This window comes from Phaethon lepturus, unplaced genomic scaffold (assembly GCF_000687285.1).
Source record: "Phaethon lepturus isolate BGI_N335 unplaced genomic scaffold, ASM68728v1 scaffold1898, whole genome shotgun sequence".
NCBI classification, from domain to species: domain Eukaryota; kingdom Metazoa; phylum Chordata; class Aves; order Phaethontiformes; family Phaethontidae; genus Phaethon; species Phaethon lepturus.
Genome location: NW_010555310.1, coordinates 32,337 through 53,759, shown reverse-complemented (window position 1 = coordinate 53,759; position 21,423 = coordinate 32,337). Strand labels below are relative to the sequence as shown.

At 37.4% G+C, this 21,423-nt stretch overlaps 1 protein-coding gene across 1 annotated transcript in view; it reads right to left on the bottom strand.

The window, feature by feature from the left end:
• Window positions 1–4,080: 4,080 nt before the first annotated feature.
• The window catches only part of LOC104624667 (lipopolysaccharide-responsive and beige-like anchor protein), a gene marked incomplete at its 5' end in the record, with an annotated part of 43,074 nt that continues 25,731 nt past the window's right edge, over window positions 4,081–21,423 (bottom strand). The window contains 4 exons of the mRNA XM_010292098.1: window positions 4,081–4,502; window positions 6,794–6,945; window positions 14,399–14,613; window positions 15,845–15,946. Coding sequence (XP_010290400.1) covers window positions 4,412–4,502; window positions 6,794–6,945; window positions 14,399–14,613; window positions 15,845–15,946 — 560 coding nt within the window. The remainder of the gene's footprint in view (window positions 4,503–6,793; window positions 6,946–14,398; window positions 14,614–15,844; window positions 15,947–21,423) is intronic.

Genomic DNA, 21,423 nt, shown 5'->3' with positions numbered 1-21,423 from the left:
AAAACAGACACACCATAACAGAAGAACACTTAAATCTCTGTCAATATGAAACTTAGTACATCAAATGAAAAAGCTACAATTTAGATAGTCACTATATCTAGGCCATTCTTATTCAATATATCTAGTAGCAATTATGTCCTACTAAATTTGCAGCAATATTGATTTCCCACAGAAGTCCCAGTTTTGAATTTGCTTTTGGTACTAAAAGAAATGCAAATAATTTTTTGTTCCAGGACACTGGCTCTGTTTGAAAAACATGGGTTGGGTTTTTGTTGCTGCTGTTCAGGTATGTGAAATACGAAGAAACTCCAACTGTTCTTAATCCCCAGCCTGATCCCACACATTGAAAGTACTGCAGCAAAGGTCCCCATAATGTTTCTAAACAAAAACTCCATTCGCATATTTTTAGAATTACAATGAGAACCCCAAAATCATGCCAACTTCTGACAGTAGTTGTAAAAACCAGCTACGACTGTACCATAGTAGTATTAAGTAAGTATCTACACGAAGTAGTGTGCCCAGGTGGCCAGGATGACCAACAGCGTCCTGGCCTGTATCAGAAATCGTGTGGCCAGCAGGAGTAGGGAAGTGATTGTGCCCCTGTACTCGGCACTGGTGAGGCCGCACCTTGAATCCTGTGTTCAGTTTTGGGCCCCTCACTACAAGAAGGATGCTGAGGTGCTGGAGCGTGTCCAGAGAAGGGCAACGAAGCTGGTGAGGGGTCTGGAGCACAAGTCTTATGGGGAGCGGCTGAGGGAACTGGGGTTGTTCAGTCTGGAGAAGAGGAGGCTGAGGGGAGACCTTCTCGCTCTCTACAACTACCTGAAAGGAGGTTGTAATGAGGTGGGTGTCTTGTCTCTTCTCCCAAGTAACTAGTGACAGGACAAGAGGAAAGAGCCTCAAGTTGCACCATGGAGGTTTAGATTGGGTATTAGGAAGAATTTCTTCACCTAAAGGGTGGTCAAGCATTGGGACAGGCTGCCCAGGGCAGTGGTTGAGTCGCCATCCCTGGAGGTATTTAAAAGACGTGTAGATGTGGCACTTGGAGACATGGTTTAGTGGTGGACTTGGTAGTTTTAGGTTTACAGTTGGACTCGATGATCTTAAGGGTCTTTTCCTACCTAAATTATTCTATGATTCTAACCTCTCCCTCTCCTAGTAAATAACAACCTTCATCAGCAGAACATCCACAGGTAACTCTTTGTATTATCTTGGTATCAAATTAGCTCTTTCAGACATTTATTCTGTTAAGTACTAAACCAGCAGAGTGGGAATCTTTAGGAGAAACAAAGTGCTGCAGGTAAGTGGAGGACTACCAAGAGTACGCCAGGACCAGAAACAGTAATAGATACATATACTGCGCACGAGGCACGCTTTCCAGGAGCAGAAGATTTCTGGTAACAAACAGCCAAGAACTGAAGAAGTATTCTCACAAGTTTTCATTAGCATTCATCTACCTTTGCTTGCAGTAACACAACACAAACTTTCTTCAGAGAAGCCACCACTCTGATCACATCATCAGCTCTTGCCACACCCTACAGCATTTGTATCAGCAATTTTCACAAAACAGAAGGGATTTCAAGCTACTTGTGCTAAGTATTTCCCCACATACCAGACTTGCAGCACTGCTGCCAACCAGCCTCTCGCACAGCAGCAGCAGCAAACACGGCATTCGAGAGGACCTGCCATAAACTAGAGCTAACACCGTGTCCGTTTAAACTTACCAGAACAGAAGAAAGCCGGGGCTGTCACATAAAAACAATGCTGTTCATAAACACAGCCTCTGAATTTTGAGGAAATAGAGGACTCTGCTCCCTCTTTTCAGGAATATTCTGTAAATAACAGCTAGCTGAGGCCCAGCTGCAGGTTAATGCCTGGCACCTGTTGGTTAACCACTGTTCAGGCAAATCAACCCAACACAGGTGCTACCCTGAATAGCCAAATACATACCAGAATAGTTGGAAATTTAACCCTTTTTGCCACTTCATCACAAACAGCATGATGTGGGCTAGTTTAGCCAAAGCTGAGATGCCAAGAGCAAGCCTGGCCCCCCTAGTGCAGTGCCCGAGGGATGTCTGGTTACCCGCGTAAGGAGGGGTATGTCCTACTCACCGAAGCCACCAGCAAAGCAGTCCAGAATGGAGATGTCTTGTCTTCACAGCCTTGCTCACGGAGCAGAAGGTGAAGATTTCCTTTTGCACAGAAGGGCTGCAGCACTCTGAACATGCAGAACACCGCGCCGCACCGCTGCTGCTGCTTCCCCGAGAAGTACTTGGTACCGTCGCACAGCTGCCCATCGGCGTGCACTGGCTGGGTTCAGCTCAGGATGGCACACGCAGTACAGTCACACTTTTGGTTTGGGAAAGAATCTCATGATCAACAGGGCCCTTTCTAAAACCAGAAATCTACCAAATCAACTCCCCATGAACTATTTTGGCTCTAAGATCACAGACTATTACACCTACTAACAACAAAGTGTTTCCTGACTCAGCAGGGGATCATAAAGAGAACACTTTCAGGATTTCCATTTGGCAAAAAAGAGCTTGCTTAGTTTGCGTTTTTTTTTCCCCTCAATCTAGCCTAGGAAACCCACCTCCTGGCTTGAGAAAAATGCAAATCGCACTTCAAGAGGATACCAACTACCCCTCAAATTCTTCTGATACAACAGTATGAATGTTGTTGAACTGAAGGAATTTTGAAGTACAAGTTCTGCCTAACAAATGTTACTTCTCAATACACTGGGCACTTAACACAGACATGACAACTAGAGCCTTCGCTTAATCAGATCATTCTTCTGAACCATAAAAATGTAACTCTATCGATACCACCGTAATCACATCAATATGAAAATGTAGAAAGCACAGAAAACTTAGTCACCATTGCATAAACACCAAGAGTACTTTAAATGCATTAGCCATAGCATCTGTTTCTTCTATTGTGAATATATATTGAACCACAAGAACCCAGTACTCCACTGAAGCTCTCAATTACAAATGTAATTTTATTTAATTTCTTCACTCAAACTGAATTTTCTCATTCCAAATCTTTACTGAAAGAGATAGTAGTTAAATGTTTAGAAAAACAGGAACTGCTCTAGTAGGCAGCTAGAGAAATGTATGTATCAATACAGATATGGAATGTAAATTTCAACTCATATAGATCACAACATACAAAGAAGATTTTTTGCAATACAGACTTACAAAACAATAACAGTTCTTTTCACAAATATTTTCACAGTTCTGCACAGCAATCTTGTAGAAAAGTAGATTTGTGCAACACCAGAATAACTTATTGTTCCTTAGTATAAATTATTTTTCATTTTCTAGAAGAAAGAGGTAATTTAATATGATTGGGCAGGATCTGACTGGATTTGGCAATAGCAAAATATAAAAGATATTGTTGCTATACGCCAAAAAGGATTACGGCATGTCCTACAGTATTGCAGCAGTTAGTTCTAGGAAAAAAAGAAAAAGTCGCCTGCAAGTCTAGTGCTTCTGCTGCTGTAGAGAGGCTGCGCACCAGCAAACACCTGCCTTTTCAGTGCTTTCCGACCAGCAGAGGTGTGCTCTGGTACCTGCACCTATTAAAAACTACCTGCCTCTGTGGGCTCCTAATTTGAGTTTAAAGTCTTCAAGTAGCCTTTCTGATTTTGAGGAACAATCCACATTTTGGTGTGCTTTGAGGGAGATGCCAGGTAGAAACTAGAAGGATTCACGCTTGATGCAACACAAACTCCATTCCTGATTTCTCTCTCTTAACTGCACAAAACATACAACTAAAAAAGATCTAATTGTCTAGGCCTAGAAACATGCTTGAATAGCAACATTGATGGAAACGATTTGCAAAGTTTAAAATTACATTAACCATAATTTAAATATTACCATTGATTCCCAGAAGCTTCAGTGCTGATGTAGTACAACCATTTGGAAAAGTACGAGACAAAATGTGGTACAGAAAGCACAGATTAAAATTTCCCAAACATTGTAATTAATTTCCATTACGTTAAAATCATATATTCCTCAAGGTTATAGATAAAGCTTCAGATGGAAAAATCTGGTTCTTCATAATATAGCTAGAATGTGAGTTTTAACCATCTTTACGTTAGGTTTCTTTTACATACAGGGATCAAAATAGACTTCTCATTATGACTAAAAATATAGATTTTTAACTACAGAACCCATTTTTCTGCTTCTTTGCCCTTCCCCCAAAAAAGTCAAGCAAGGTCTACAAAAATAGCAATTAACTTTAAAAAATAGGTTGCTTCTTCCAGCAAATTTAAGTTACATTCAGATGTACTACAGCTATTAATAAGGAACGATGAGGTGGCAAGATGCCAAGAGAGGCATGCTGTGTTCAGTTTCCTTCTGACAACAGCTGCCCGCATCCGTGCTAATCCTGCTCTCTGCGAAGATCAGTATCTGGTTTGATACTCGTGGTGCCAACGATTGAAATCATTGTAGAAAACCACTATGCTCCCAGATGCCATGCCAGTCATTATACACCTAAGGAAAGCACAAGACCGTATTCGTTAGTGAACCACCTCGCGTTCAGATATACGAGTCAACACACCAAAGAGTTACATCTATACAGGCACGAGAACCCGAGGCAATGACCAACTTCCACCGACGACAGCTGGAGCTGGAAGTGTTCCATGTGCCAGGAAAGTCAGGCTCCAGGGGCTCCCATCTTGGGCTTCCAAGGACTCCAGCAAGGTGGATTTGAATAAAACTGCCATCTGCACCAGCTCTGACAGATTTATGGATCATGAAACATACAAAACACGATGCAACAGTCTGTATGGTCAGCCTGAAGCTAAATGGAGAGTTAGACAACAGAATTGTTCACCAACATCACTGTCCTGCAAGGCCACTTCAGATACTTCATATACACTGGGATTATTTTTTGCCTTGCTTGCGTGGGTTTTGAGGGGTATTGGAGTGGGATGAAGCCCTGGTGAAGCAGTAAAGTGAAGGAAAGCTAGGAGAAGTCTTCATTTCAGTTTCACCTCCATTTAAGCACAGGATCTACATGAAGGAATCTGATGTGGGCACAGGACTTCATTTGGAAACGTTAGTGTTTGGGTTTGAAAGCAATCTGACAGCTTTGATTGTTTTGGAAGTTCCTGAAAGCACTCACTGTGCTTTCCCACTGAGGGACTCTTTCTAAATTCCTTACGCTTGGCCTACTACTAGAGATAATTTAGGTCTGTTTGAAAAGCCATGACCCTGACATCACACACAATTACAAGAGTTTCTATACCATCTTCTCTACTGTCTCATATTGAAGTTTTGTGAAAATGAAAAGTATGAGGACGTATAGAATTCTGGCACTTTAGGAAAAAAGCCTCAGAGCTAAAAAGAAATATTCAGAGTAAAAAGCTGTAATTCTTCCTTCAGAACAAAGACAAAATATGAGATCATTAAAATATTACATTTTGATAGTATCATACTATTTAATTTCAAGAGCACCACTTTCTTTTGGTATTAGGTTAAAACGTCTTTTCACACAGTGTCACTCAAACACATACATTCATGCATACTAAATAAATTAGTCTGTGTAATTACCTGTAATTATTCAGTAATTACTCAGTAAAATACTCTGAGTAAATCTCTTCTGAGTTCCTGTTCACTTTGGGTTTGAAGACACAGGTTCCTAACTTGAGCACATGGATAAATTTATAGATGTCCATATTAAATTTCAGTTTATTGACATGCCAAGATATGTTGACTAATTACAGTTAAAGATCCTCTAAATGCAAAATTTTATATATTTCAGAGGTCTAAAATTCAATAACTCCAGCTTTTAAAATATTTTTAATGGCAGGGGCTTTTTAATGGAAAACTTTTTTTTTTTCCAAAAGAAGTTTGAACATTTGACTGAAGTCCACAGATTTTGCTAGATTGGATTTTTTAAGTTCATTTTATGTAAGTTTTAGTAATGTAGTCCAGGTAAAAATGTTAAAACATTATGGACTTCAGCAACTGGAAGGTTAAGAGTCCCAGCAATATGCTTTACCACACAATGCAGACATTCCTATGGAATTTAGGAGCTAAATGTGCTTGAAAAGTACACAGGAACCCCACTATAGCAATTCATCAAAGCAAACAAAATTCTAGGCGCCCACCCCCCCCGCCCCAAGCTAAAAGTGTACAAATGACACAGCAATCATCCATCTTATAAACAAACAATACTTTTGTGATAAAAACACAGAAGGACTTTTAAGCACAGCTGCGTTGGAAAGTGTAATGTAAAAATGCAGTAAAACTATTAACTGCTTGCCTTCAGTAGAAGGAATCTTCAAGGAGGGTCATGCTTTATGTGGATAAAACTCTTCTAGAAATGAAAATAAATATTTGCTTTAGCAAAATACGGATGTGTAGAGGGAATCTTACTGTGCAACTATTCTAACTTCTATTTTTAACATAAAGGTTTGGAATTAGGAATGGGATTTGTACCGTAAGTGAAAGAAGAAATATGAAAAGCACATATGTAACCTTCCACCTCCATGTGACCCATACTGTACATTGGCACAGGCCGATAACTCAACCTATCTCGAAGGTCTCCCAAAGTAAGATTTCTTGAATCAGTCTTCATTTCCCCAAGAGCTGAAATCCTGGAAAAGATTATCAGCCCTAAATATGACATGTTAGAAACAAACTTGTGCAAGTGCAGAATACTCCTCACCAGGATGTGTGATCCACAGAAAATCAAAATCAGAAGTAAAACAAAAGTGCAATTTAATTTTAAGTATATATTCTTTCAAATTCTTGTGAAGACCAGACTTTGCTCTAACCTTTGGTCATACGACAGGGCCATGGATCGGATTCCAGCATCACACCCTGGGTAAGCAAAAAGCTGCTTGAGGTCCCACATCTGCCATACCATGACAACTCCGTTGTCTCCACCTGTAAGCAGATACTGTCCATCTCGACTCAGCTGAATTGCCTAAGGGGAAATCACATGGATATTTGTCAGACAAACGCATTGCTCTTACTCCTCCTCTTTTACTTACATAAAAAGTTTCATATTGACAGCTGAATGTCTAGGGAGGCTTGATATCAATACAAACACCATTACTGTTATGTTACTCTACCCAGCAACAGAATTAATGTTATTATGCACAAATCTCTTTAATACATTAGATGTCACTAGTTAAGTTTTCCTTCACCTGTGATTTATTCCATATTCCACAGATCTAATATGAGGTCAGCTAAAGAAATTTACTCTTCTAATTAGCTAGATTTACACAATCCAGCAGCACTGGCATTAAAATATAGTACCTGACATTCCCTGAAGGGTCTTTAATACTAGCCTAGCAGAAGCTATCCTCCTTTTCTCTCTGGCAAAAGGCTGAATGATGGAGAGAACTGAAATGTTATACAAATTACTAGAATTCATTTAGACCAGCATTTTTAGATTCCTGCTCTGGATTAATAAGATAATGATCCACCCCTCTTAACACAGACTGTGTTTCCTTTCATCATCTATCCTGAAACTGCCTGTGACAAATTCAATGCCTTATACCCTGATTTTGCATGCATCGTGGGGACAGATGGCAAATCTGCATTTGAAATCTTTAGTTGGGATCCAGATCATAGAGAAAGATGGGATATCATTAGTTTTCACAGTAAAGACTTCTTGAAACGGGAGTCTTCAATCTATTTTGATATTTCTTGTGTGCTGTTCGAAAAATCATGATACGTACTGAGTACCTGGAAGAATAGCAACTTTCCTCAGTTACCTGATGACTATGCCAGATGATACTATCAGATATTAAGATGACTGGAAGCATGAGAAATATTTCTTAAAGAGGGATTTTGCCCGTTTAAATAAGCCAATACGTGGTTTAAGAGAACTGAACTTGAAATGTTATTAAAATAAGTGATACCCTATGGGGTCAGACAGACCATGATCCATCTAGCCCAGTGTAGTATCACCAACAGGGGCAGCAGGAGATTCTGTGAGGCTGGCCACTCTACAGACCCTTCCCCTTGTGCTCCCCAGCATCCACAATCACTGGGACAGGAATATCAAAAAGCATATCTCTGTCCATTCCCTTTAACGTTTATTGATGTACATGCTGCCCATGAATTTTCTTAATCTGCTTATAAGCCTGCTGATGCCTTCTGTGGGAGAAAAAAAATAATAAAATAAAAAATTGTCAGAAGTTCATTACAGTGCACAATTTTTTATCTGTTTTGAAGTGATCCTATAGTTTCAATAAGTACGCTTAGGTCTTATATTGTGGGGTTTCCTGAATAACAGTTCTGCATTCATCTCATCCATTGCCTTCATCACTCTACAGACCTTCAGCATTCCCCACCTCAGAAAACACTGAATAAAACTAGCTCCCAACACCAACCCCTGGAAGACTCCATTACTGACTTGAACTGATCTTAGCATTTGTCATGGTTTAACCCCAGTCGGTAGCTAAGATCTTACACATCTTTTCAATACTGGTCTTAGCAATTACTACTACTACTTGAGTAACCCTGAAGAGTACAAAACTTCTCCTGAAAGGAAGACCCTGTCCTGCTGTCATGCAGAAAAGAAACTTAAGCAGTAGAGGATACCAGGCCCTGATTTTATAGCCTCATCCTCCAACTACCTGGGAAAACTGAAAGATTTGGAAGGTTTTCAAAAAAAACAAAACCAAGAGGTTGAATGACTTCTGCCACGTGGAATGACATCAGCAACAAGATCAAGACCCTTAGAACTACAGTTTGGACCATTATTAACTCCTGTAAGCCCAAAGCTTTTCCTCTGATCTCCTCCTGTTTACAGATGTTTCTTCTCAGTTCTTTCTGACTTTTGCTCCCCAGCTTGACTCCTGTTTTTTCCCCTCTCCGCGCTCTACTTTTATTTTCGTACGCAATACTTGGCCCAGCAGTAACCTATCCTCCTCTTCATTTGAGCAAATGGAATGGTAAGAAACAACTTTGCTAGTTGTTGGCTGTATGATTTGCTGTTATCAGAAGGAAAATAAGGAACTTTGCTACTATGAAGCACTATTATCTAGTGTAAACTCTTGATCCTACCTAATCCTTCACTCCTTTGCTCCTACTTCCAATTCGTATTTTTCCTTCACTCCTTTCTGCCTCTTACCTTCTCCCAGTCTGACAAGTTTCTGCATTCCCATCTCTACTTCTCTGAGGCTCCTGTTGCTCTTGCAAGCATCTCTTTCATTCTGTCCTTGGTTCTCTCCATGCTCCTCTGCTTCCCCATCAGTCCTTCCCCCTCCTTGTCCAGGATCACCTCATCTCATTTCTTGCTATGGCAATTTTTGTGCACCTCACTGTAGGGGATGATTGGTTGCAGGGGAAAACTCCGCATCCCTGGACTACAGATGTTGATTACAGAATGTAAATGCTATGCATCATCTACTGAATGTATTTAACCTGAGACTGTGATTCAGCTAAATTTGGGCAGCTCTTCAACAAAATACACATCCTTCACAGCAGGACTAATTAATGATAAATTTCAGCTTCCAGACCTAAGGCAAGAAGCCACAAAACTTTTCAGTGGAATAATGTAAGAACAGAGGATATTCAGAACAATGGCTTTTAAATTCCAAACATACACGTTCTGCAAATAGATTGATCCACTTTAACTAAAAGATTGTCACTGGAAGGCAAGGAAATTGCCTCAAGATCATAGTCTACAAGCAAAATTCCAGCTCAAAGATTTAAATTTAGGAAACAGTAGTAAGACCTGAAGACAGGATGTTGCCAACATACCTCTCTCTGCTGAAGTCTGCAAGTATTTTGGCACTTGCAAATCTCTCATTCTACAGTTTTTCAACATGCAACACTTGTAATATACTGTGATATTGAATTCTTCAGGAAAAAGAAGTTGTTTTTTTTAATATACAGAATTTATAGTGCATGCACCACAAAAAAGAGGGAAATTAAAACGCAAAAATGTTACATTCATGCAACATTGAAGTGTTTATACAGACTGCTGACAAGCCTAGAAACCAAAATATACAGTGTACGTAAGATACTGGTTCGTGAACACCAATAATTGAAGTCAGACATATTGCACAGCTGTATTTTTTGTACCGCTGTACTCTATTACTACGATGCCAAATATATCCTTTAAGAATTATATGATGTGTAACACTTACATTAAGATAGTTTCTATATTATATTATAAATTGAGTGTTTACTGCAACAACTCCCAAGTAATCAGAATAAATCACATTGCTAAAATTTTATTTCACACAGTAACTTTAAAATGAATGTAACTGAAACACAAACATATACTGTAAACAAAATATTATAACACTGAAAAAAACCAGATGATAAACCTATTCCAGCTGTGTTTTGAATTAAGATGACAACACATACATGTAAATTTAGATACAACAAAGCAGAATATACAGAGGTTTTTTCCAACCATATTTAAGTATGGAACATTGAATACTAACCAAGGCCGGAGTTGAACATTCTGAGCTGAAGCTTCTCCCACTCAAAAAACAAATGTTCCAACCATAAATTGCTTCTGTGATTGTTTCTACCAGCCTACAAAAAAATGCTAAGCATGTCCCAAGGCACAGCCCCAAGAAGCTTGAAAACTCATTTAGAGGCTCTCTTAGAAGAACACAGTAAACTCAGTAGGAAAGGGGTAGAAAACAGAGATAAGACTGTGAACATTATCTAGAACTTGCACGCACTGAGTAGATGATCATGAGAACTAACATACCACACACAATTATTAAAAAGATTATTCATTAGAAGCAAAAATCAATACGAGGTGGTTTTCTTCTCTATAGCAATGGCAATCTCCTAAGGGTATTTTCAAATTGCAATGAAGACCGTGACAAATAATTATTTGCTACACTTATAAAATTCAGCTGATGAAAATCCATTAACCTTATGGTCATGGTTCACTTGAATTTTATACTTGAAGCTTTTACTGAAGAAATGCTATATTAAAAGGCAAATTAAAGCCATTAATCTTTAACTCTTCCACTACCTGCAAAATGCAGTGGGTTTTGTGATCTTTTGATTAAATAAAGTGTAGGCTTTGAACCCTTACTAATACCTATGCAATTTTACTAAGTCACTGGCTTGTCATGAAGACAAGATGTTGATTTATTTATTTTTATTGTTAATTAATACATTTCTCAGCCACTTGCACACATACACACACACACACACATATATATATATGAATGAAGGAATGAATGGAAGAAAAAGGTCACCCTGTCAACATTTCAGTTTCATGACATGCCCTTCAAGATTTAACAAACGAAAGGATGCTTTTACTCCCAAGTACTCCAATTGGTGTAGAAGGCAACATGAATCAATTTTACTGTTCTGCTTTTCCCCAGCGTAGTTTATCTACGATTCTGCTAGGTACGAAACTGAAACAACTCTGCAACTAATCTTTCCCACAACGTGAGCTTCAGACTCTTAAATAATCCCCAAAGTGCACAATTTCAGCAATGTTCTAAAAGCTGCATTTCTGACTTGCATTTCCTTGTAAAGTCTCAAAACTTTGCACGAATCCTTTTTAACATCTCAGATTTTTGAAAGGCAGTGCTTTGTAAAAAGGCAGAGCTGACACTGTGACAGCCCTGGCTTACAGCAGCAGAAGTCTTGTGGGCACTTCCACATTTCAAAACAGACTCAGGAAAGGAAAATAAATTGGTTCCTCTGGGTGAAACAGCATACAGTCTTTGTTTAGGGTAAAATAACTTTACTTCTCTGAACAAGCACACTATTTAGAGTTAAGTTATTCATTAAGATATCTAAACATTACATGGTAGATGTACTGCGATATGCCTAAGCTCCACTGAGCAATACAGTATTTAAAACAAAAACAGGTGGAAGGCATTGATTAGACTTTGAATTTCCCCAGAGCATCTGAAATTTTTCCAGCAGTTTTCTAGCACAAGAATACAAGAAAGAAAACCAGAATGTTGTTCTGAACACCACTATTGAAAACTGCTAGTTTTGTCAATAACGTTCTGAAATACTGGTCCATAATGACATAGGAAAATAGAAACTGGAATGTTACGTTACAGATTCAACACTTACGACCTTTTCCTTCCCTTTTCTATCCTCCTCGAGCAAAAGCCAATGAAAAGTGTTTGTCAGCACAGCCCATGGGAAGGTACCATTCATTTTAAATGGCCCTACTTTAATCATGCAGTTGCCACTTGCCTTCTAACATGATATAGTGCAGAAGCACTGGGAAAGACACTGTAGGTTGTTTAAGCGTAAAGCCCAGCTGGGACCACTGGGAGAGAAAGAAAAGAAAACAAAACAAAAACAAAACCCAAACCCCTGTACATATGTAATTCTGGCCAACAGTGAGTGGAACTTCCATTGCCTCTAGCAACATTCCTAAAGCTGTGGGTACTGACTGAAACACTACAGAAATTGTTTTAGCCAGCAAGGGATTTCTAGGTATTTTACAGATTTGCTGGCCTAGCTGACAACATAATCACAACTGAAAGTGACAGATTATCAACATTATTATTCTAAAAAGAGAAAACACAGTGATACCTACTTACTTTATGGAAAGAACTGGGATGAAGGGTAGGCTGAAAATCTCAAAAGCATTTGTACAAGGACAGCCAAAGGTACAATTTCACAGAATTTAAGAAAGATTAAAAATTGAAGCAAGAATCTACATTAATTTGGAAAAATGACTTGGGACAGAAATATACACATTCCTACTTTATTTCCCCAGCCTCAAATCTGCACTTGTGGCTGCCACAGCATCCAAAAATCAAATGCCCTCTCACCCCTGCAGAGAGCACTCTCACTACGGAAGAGAGACCTACACAGAGAGTTATTTCTGCATATTCCACTACCAACGATTTTTCCATTTTAAAATAGGGATGCTGGATAAAGAGAGTATTGTACATGACAGAGTTTTACAAAGTTTTAAGTGGAATACCCTGAACTACACTGGAGTCTTCAGTGGTAATGGAGCGTTCACTGTTCAATGTAAGTTCTAAAATGGAAATACTGAAGATGAAAATTCTTTTAAATGTATCGACACATTCTTCCATCCTTCAAATTAATATGTATAGAGTCAAGAGAAGACCAGGTGCTAATTTAAAAATGCTTACAGTTTCAATAATTCTGTAACATGAACATCAGGGCAAAGAGGCATTTTCTTCCTGAAACACCTAATCCAAATAAAGGAGAAACTTTTGAGAGTTTTCAACTCAAGAGAACATTGGAAATCCCAGCAGCTGAGTTGCTAGGCTCTTTCATGAGATTTTGAAAGTCAGCTTGGAGATGAGTACTGCTATATGCTCACAACAACAAAAGTCTCTTGCTGCTGTTAAATAGTTTTATATAGGAAACACCTCTTTACTGTAAGGGTGACCAAGCACTGGCTAAGGTTGCCCAGAGAGGCTGCAGAATCTCCATCCCTGGAGATATTCAAAAGCCATCTGGACATGGTCCTGGGCAACTGCCAGGGTGGCTGGATCAGATGATCGACAAAGGTCCCTTCCAATCTCAATCATTCTGTGATTCTGTGCCCCTCAGACCACAACTACTGGCATAGAGACCATAACTTCAGATAATTCAGTCTGAATGCTGACCCAGCAATCTGATCTTGCTTCATGTCTCTGCTGCATTCTTTAACATTCTACTATATTTGGTACTGTTAGTTCATTTTTTTCCCCTTACCTTTCCTTTCTTTCTCATTCAAGGAAAAAGTGGGAATATTTTTAACTCAAGGAAAGTATTCTTCTGACATTTCTGCTTCATTGCAGTATAGTTGTCAGGTTGCGCTCTGCTTCATAGGTAGTATTTCATAGAAACTGTCAGAAGACCTGCATTTTGTATTATCAAATAATTTCCATAAAACCGTAAGCTTAAAATGCCTCCTGCATAGTTTTGGATGTGCTCCATGTCTCTTGCAGCTAAAGATGTGGAACCTAGCTGCCTGCTCAGCAAATGCCAAAGGGCTAAAGGGTTGAAATATAGACATACACCTATAAACTTCCTGAAGCTCAGCACAACACACGTTACCTCAAGGTAAGATGAAAGAATATAGACAGATATGCCAAAAAAGGGAAAGTCAATATCCAAACCAGCACGTCCAACAACCTCCTGCCTTTACACTCAAAAGTAGAGAAGTAGCCCGGCTTCTCCTGGTCAGCAATTAGCAATATTTCTATTGTTCAGTTCAAGGAAATGCCTACAGGATATTCCATGCTATATGAACAGAGTTATTCTAAAATTAAAACCAGTACTATTAGGAGTACATGGTCCGCTTAACTACAATTTTTTCGGAATCCTGCTTTTACTGTCTAGTACCATGTATATGGCCTGGCTATAGGATGAGTCTCAACACAACTCCAGCATTGATAGCTTTTGCTGATATTGGAACTGTTAGTCCTTAGCACACATTTGAGTACACTCACCTTTATCTTGTCATCTGTTTCCATAGTAGCTTGAAGTCTCCCATTCACACTGAATACACAGAAGAGGCCGTTTTCATAATATATGACACAGTGGCCTTCTCTTGAAGCTTGAATAAGTTTTGGTCTCAGGCAGTTTTCAGGACCTTCTAATGTTTCAGGGCCTTCTAATGTCCTCAGTAGATCTCCATTCATAGAATGTATGAGACATGGTCCTTCTAAAAAGACAAAATAAAATCTCTACTTATTGATTTACATGCTTATTTAAAAACATCATATACCAAATAATAAGTGAAGATGTCTACTTAGGTAATCACTATTATAATACATTATAATGATTTTTACCATGTTTAAGTGGAAAGCCTAATGACTTTAAGGGTGCCAGAGAGTAAAATGAACAGGTCATTACTCAAGAGCTTTGTATTAAGGTATTTTAGAGCACTATCAAAACTAGTTGGAGACCTAACAGATTTTCTTTTGTGGATTTTCTTTTAAAACTGGTAGTAGTTACTTTTGAGAGCACAAAAAATACTTAATCCTAAAATGAGATTTTCAAAATATGAAGATACACAGAGGCAAGTGTAATGAATTTACATACGTAGGTACTCTGAAAGTGTATGTTCTCATATGAAGATTTTAACCCATACATGATCCTCTAAATATTTTTTTTAAATATATTTGGACAAATACCTGATTTGCATGTAAGCCACAAGCATTCACACGCATAAAACACACACACACAGGTGCATATGATGAGTACACCCAACTTTGAAAGTGTCTCAAAGTAGGTACTTCGGAAACACTGAAGCAGAAAGATCGCAATTCTAAGAAATTTCCAATTTAAAAATAAGTATGGACCGGCAAATAAAAAAATGATAAACAATACCCATGGAATCAACACCATTCTTTATAATTTGCCTGCCAAAAGCAGGTCTTTGAGAACACAAATGGGACATATTACAGGCTTTGTAGCTAAGCTCGAAGAGCCTGAACAGAATTACTGCAAGTTTTAGTTGGTAGTTTATATATACCCTTCATCAAACACACAAGACAGCACCTTCTCTTTCCCCTGAAACTAATTTTTGCTCCCTTTCTGAGAAGTTATCTATAACAAACATTTTTCACCGTCCTGGCAATCAAGAGCTGCATCCAGTTGTATGCTATATGCAATTACTCACTGGATAAATAAACAAAAAGAAATAGGCATCAGGCTTATAGGAAAACTGACGTTGAAACTGATGTGGAAACTAGTTGCCTCTTCTTGTAAATGTCCAAATAATCCTCAGTTTTAATATGTTTAAAAAGAGGTTTCAAATTCCATAGCAACTAAAACAAGGTTAGAAATAAAACCATCATAAAGTTAATAAATTCTGCCACCTGAGACCATATTCCTTTTTGCATTAGGGTTATAGCTTCATGAACAGAAAGAAATGACAACAGCTACCCTACCTTTTGAACCACTTATTACCAGGCCAAGTTCAGCACAAATGGTAGCACAGGTGATCTCATAGTCATGTCCTGTCAGAATAGCCCGAGGAGTTGCAAAATCACCTTCAATGAAAAAACAATAAAAGCAATCGTTGGTTACAATCTATTTCTAAAATCACTGCTTTCAATCACTGAAGCATCTTCAGTTGCCTTGCTCTTTGAGTTCATGTTCCCTACAAATCACTTCTATGCCACTGTTTGCATACGGTTGTTCTGTACACATATCTACATAGTACAGCAGCAGTATACTATAGGAATTCAGCCTGTGCATTTACTATCACACATTAATATCAAAGTCAGGTGTGTAGCAAAAACAAATAGAAGCTGGAGCACACAGATTTGCTTTTTCCCCTCCCTCCATCTCCTCCTCTGGTTTTCTTTTGTGGAAGCCGCAATCTAAATCAATTGCCACCTTTTCCTATAACAGGCATAAGTAAACGCAAGTGTCACAATGACGGTGCTGAGAGGAGACACGGACAGTGCCCAAAGATGAAGTAAAACATACATTGACTGGTTTTATTTTAACCTAGTAACAGTGTTGAAACCTCAGCCTGATGTCTAGTTCCTTGTAAGGTATGAAGCTTGAACCATAATTAATATGAATTTCAGATGAGTTTGCAAAATCAAACCACCCAAACCCAACATTAGATATATCCCTGCAACAAGAACAAATAAAACTAAATTTTTGAGATTCTCTTTGTAAACCAAACATACACGAATACCATAAAGAAAATGTACAACTGGCATGTTTAAAAGGAAAAAAAAAAAAATTATTCTGCAGGTCAAGATACAGAAAGGGTAAGCAAATGCCGTAACGTTCTTTAAATAGTTTTATAACTTCACTCACAGGTCATTCACTGGATCACCCTCTTCAGGAGTGCTAGCATTTCATGGAAATCACATTGGTTTTGTATTACCATATAATTAGTTCATTCAAAGCATCTTACAAAGCATTTAAACTCTAAAGACTGTATCTTGGGCAATGTTATCATGTAGTTTCAAAAAGGATTAGACAAGTTTTTAAGCAGCAGGGAATTATTTCACTTCACAGTAAATGATGATATGTGCGATACCAACAAGGCAGTAAAGCAGTGGTAAAAATCAAACTTTTTTACTTGAAAAGCAGAAGATGGATTTGCAAAGAAACAAAGTAATAATAGGGCTAATTGACTCCATTTGTTACTAAGGTAGCATCATTCCAATTATAGTTGGGGTTGTAACTTTTCAAAAAATAGAAATAGCATAATGTCCTTAGTTCGTCCATGTAGAGCCTTAACAGTGCTAGCATACTGGTGCTGGTCTTATTAGAAATTATGGAAATATTAAAGCAGGTAGCTACTCAGACCCTGCACGTGTACAGCGAGAGACTTCTGTGGAAAAGAAGTGTAGATCTGGGCTTGCAGAAATAAAAGTTTATCTTACTCTCAATATTTTACATTATTACTGAGACTGTTTGCAACACCTCCCAGACCGTCCATGTAGCTGCCACATTCAAATGGCTTTTCAGAAAAGGTCACAATCTATGACAAAGTATCAAATTGAAGATTTTGACCTTTCAAAGTTTGATTTATTCTGCAGTTACTGTTATAATCTATAATTTATATCCACAATAAAAAATTTCAAAAAGTAAATAAATCTGTTTCTTCTTAGACATATACGCTAGATACATACATGTATGTGCATATATACACACACGTGCACGTATGTTATCAGCATTTTAAATCTGAAAATGCTTTGGAGCAACTTTTTGTCCCTAATCTCTTAATAAATAATCATTAAAAGCTATTGCTTGTGTTTTGTATAATGTTTGGCAAAACACACTCAAACCCAGGAAGTATGGCAGACAGTTCAGAGGCAAAGGAAAAACTCCCAACAAATTAGAAGCATAAGGGTAGACTTAATGACCTCTAGGTACTTCTCAGGTAGCTGATCCTGCGGACGCTCACAAACCTTTTAGAGAAAGTTTTCTCTATTGAACTTTCCTCACCTAAATGCAGAGCAGGCACCTTAGAAGACTCATAAAAGAACTTTGTGCAGACAAGCCACAAATTTGCAGTGTTAGGGGAAAATGTAACAGTAACCGTAACAGTCATTATCCAGTTAGAATTTAATTTTGTTCACTGAATTTTTTCCCACTGTTGTCCCTGAGCCATGAAACAAGAGGCAGCTTTATGCATTTAAAGCTCTTGTTAATTTGTTTTCTTTTAAATGAGCTGCCTCCATTAGCAAAATTCTAGAATTCTGGTTTCATTTTGCTTTATTTTGCTTTCAAGAATTGCATTTAACACATACTTGCATAGATCAGCAAGGAATTAATCTAATTATATACTACATATCTTAATGAAAGTTTTGAAGTCAGAGAAGTTTTAAATGTACAACACTGTAGTGGAGGTAATGAATATAAGATGTTGGAGTTTGAAGACTTATTAGAAGCAATGTCCAAATGAATTACTAGTAGGTGCAGATAAACAAAATCTTCATAGTAAACTTACTGCTTACAGCAATTATATTACTGTAGGCTTTACCTGTGTTAGACTGTCAGTAACTATATACATAAAATGTAGGAGATACGATTCTTAAAATAAGAAGTAGAAAAAAACCGAGCATATATATTTATCACAGTCCACAGAAAAGTAAAATTACATAAGTAACGCTCACAGTCTTTTTAGAATTTGGACTTCAAATATAAGAGTATAAATCTACAGGTGGCAGGATCAGTGTCTCATAAATTGTATCAGCTGTTTACTATATTACATTTGTGCTAAAGAAACACTTTAATGCAAAAAAGAAAAAGAAGAAATCTGAATAGTATCTTTAAAGAAATTAGGACTTGAATAAATACTGTAAAAGAGGAGTCCTGTGAAAAGTCAGGCTGACTCCTTTGATAAGAATGTAAAGTATTTAGGGGTTTCCAAGCCTCTGATTTTCCAAATAATGGGGTCAACTTAAAAGCTGATCGTAGAGCAGAACAGATTTCTTTAAAAGCTTTTAAACTGTTATTGCTTCAGAAGATTGTCATGGTTTTCAATAATGCAAAGAGAAAATTTTATTTTGTTGCTGGTTTAAGGGGCACCGCTTCAAACTTTTCTAAATTGTTTTAGGGGAACCGGCTTGCAGACCTTTTGAAAAGCTGGGGAAGTGACTTCAAAGGGAAGAGAGTCTTTGTCCGCTAAGCAGGTTTACGACCACTGATGCAAACCCTAACTAAGGACTGAAAAGAATACTCAGTGCATCTTTATGGAGATCCTTAAGGAAGATGAACAAGTCAAATGAGATTAAAGATAGTTCAAATCCTAGCACTAATAACCAAGACACAAGAGTTTTACAGATGTGCTTTTCTCAGCATAGTATATAATAATATCCTTAGGCTATACCATTGCTGGCTTGCTACTTGAAGTTGAATGCTGTAAGAATCTTAAAGCCACATTCACATTGCAACAAATGTCGTCAATGATTTAAGTCACAGGAGGTACACGTGAAGTTATTTTCCAGTAATGGACAGAATACTTTACCTTTACAGTAACCATTCAAATTATTTCAAAGGAACTCTCCTACATTCCAATAAATAATTTCTGCAAAGCTGTTTTCCCATAGAAAATAGCATAAAATATCACTCTTCCTTAAGTGACTAAAGTACATTTTAAATCATAAAATTCAAGCTTCAGAAGATAAAAGAGCACATGATAGCATGTCAGCTTATAGCGATATTTCAGTGAAAAAATGTTAGGTGTTTGGAAACTACGTTTAAAAAGGAACAGCGGGATTATAGTAAAGTCAAAACTTTCTTCTAGTTTAATGACATCCAGAAGAAGGTACGTCTTACTGGATAACAATTGGTTTGTATTGCTGCGTTTTTCTCTGCTATTTTTTCAGGTTTGGTGATGTTACAAAACAAAACAAGATCACGACATTTTAAATCCATCAGTAAATTCCTAAAAAGACCACTTTTTTTATTTTCAGCACTAAGCTCTAAGAGCTGAGCGAAACACAGGAAATCATTTAAAGAAAAATCTCTTCCTAAAAAGAAATCAAACTAGAGATCGACTGAAAAAAAAACTTCTCACAATGAAATATGAGATAGACTTCCTACTATTTCTGGGTGAGATGCAACACATGAAAATATAAAACATTTGAGTATGCTCCTTTTTATATTTTATGCTGAGAAGACAGTTAATTATGATAAGTCACAGACAGCCAAACAGTCATTTCTAAATTATTATTCTATGATTGCAGAGGCGGTAGGGCACTTTTAAATGGAAAATTAATTATGATTTTATGTTGACATAAAATCTGAATTAAATAAATCATCAGTTAGTCTAACTATGATTTTACCTACTTTTTGCAACAATAAGTGATCGAGTACTTTCTCAGAAGGATACACCAGACAAACCGAATTATATATGTAAGAAAAGTCTTCTAAAAATCATTTTACAAATTTCACAATTATGAAGTCGTTTCATATGATAAAAATTGAGGAAAACAATAAAAGGTTTGAAATCGATTTGAGAAGTACAAATGTACTTACAGATGTGTGACTTTTGGACAAAAGTGCTTTTAGCAAAATGTAAGTAAATCAAGAAAATTCATTTCCTGCTAGTATATACTTAACTGACTATATAGCAAGTTTCAGAGTTTAATTACATCACAGTGATTACTGTCACTTATTATATAAAGTCTGTATATTAACATTACTTATACATCACACACAGTGAACATTTAAATAACAGCCAACTGGTTAAAAACCCATTTTCTGGCACAGAAAAGCTAGCTCTTTGATGGGTGTGGGATCTTACTAAAGCAGTACTACACAATATTACTGAAGTATTCCTAAAACTTCAGTTTGAATAATCTTTCCTTTGTAAACATGCGTTTTTATGTAACAGTGTAATCTTTTCATATTATGTAGGAACTTCGTTGTTGTCCAGTTATTCACATGACACTCCATCAGCATTTCCTCTAATTCCTTCAAACTACTTCCCATCTGTTCAGATTTTTTTTTTTTTTTTTTTTTAACAGGAAAAAGTACAACCTTATGCCTTGATGCAAGTTTTGTTTTTGGGAAAAAAACCCCAAACACTTCAACCGTACATTTTCTGAAAAAGGAACAGTATCTTTGAACGGCATATCATTCTATCCTGCAGCAAAAACTAAAAACATGAAACACAGAAGATGCTATGTTATGTTTGTTCAATAAAGAAAAAAAATTAGATTTATCTTGTAGAATTCATTTCAGCAATTATAACACAGGAAAGGCTTACTGTACTCCTTCCTGCAGTCACACAGTGCAACAAGTGACTAACGCATTCAGTACTAATGTGAGATTTTTCATACACATTGTTTCAAAAGAACGGGTTCACTATTGTTTCCAAAATAAACACAGTAAAGAAAAAGATTTAACAGGCCTTCATGAATTGGATATTACAATTCAGATTTCAAAAGTCAATAATCCCCAGCGTCTTTAATTCCTACACCATGTGCAATGCGAAGCTTTCTGGAACGAGTTCGCCCTTATTGGGGATTCATCTGCTGGAAGTCCTGGA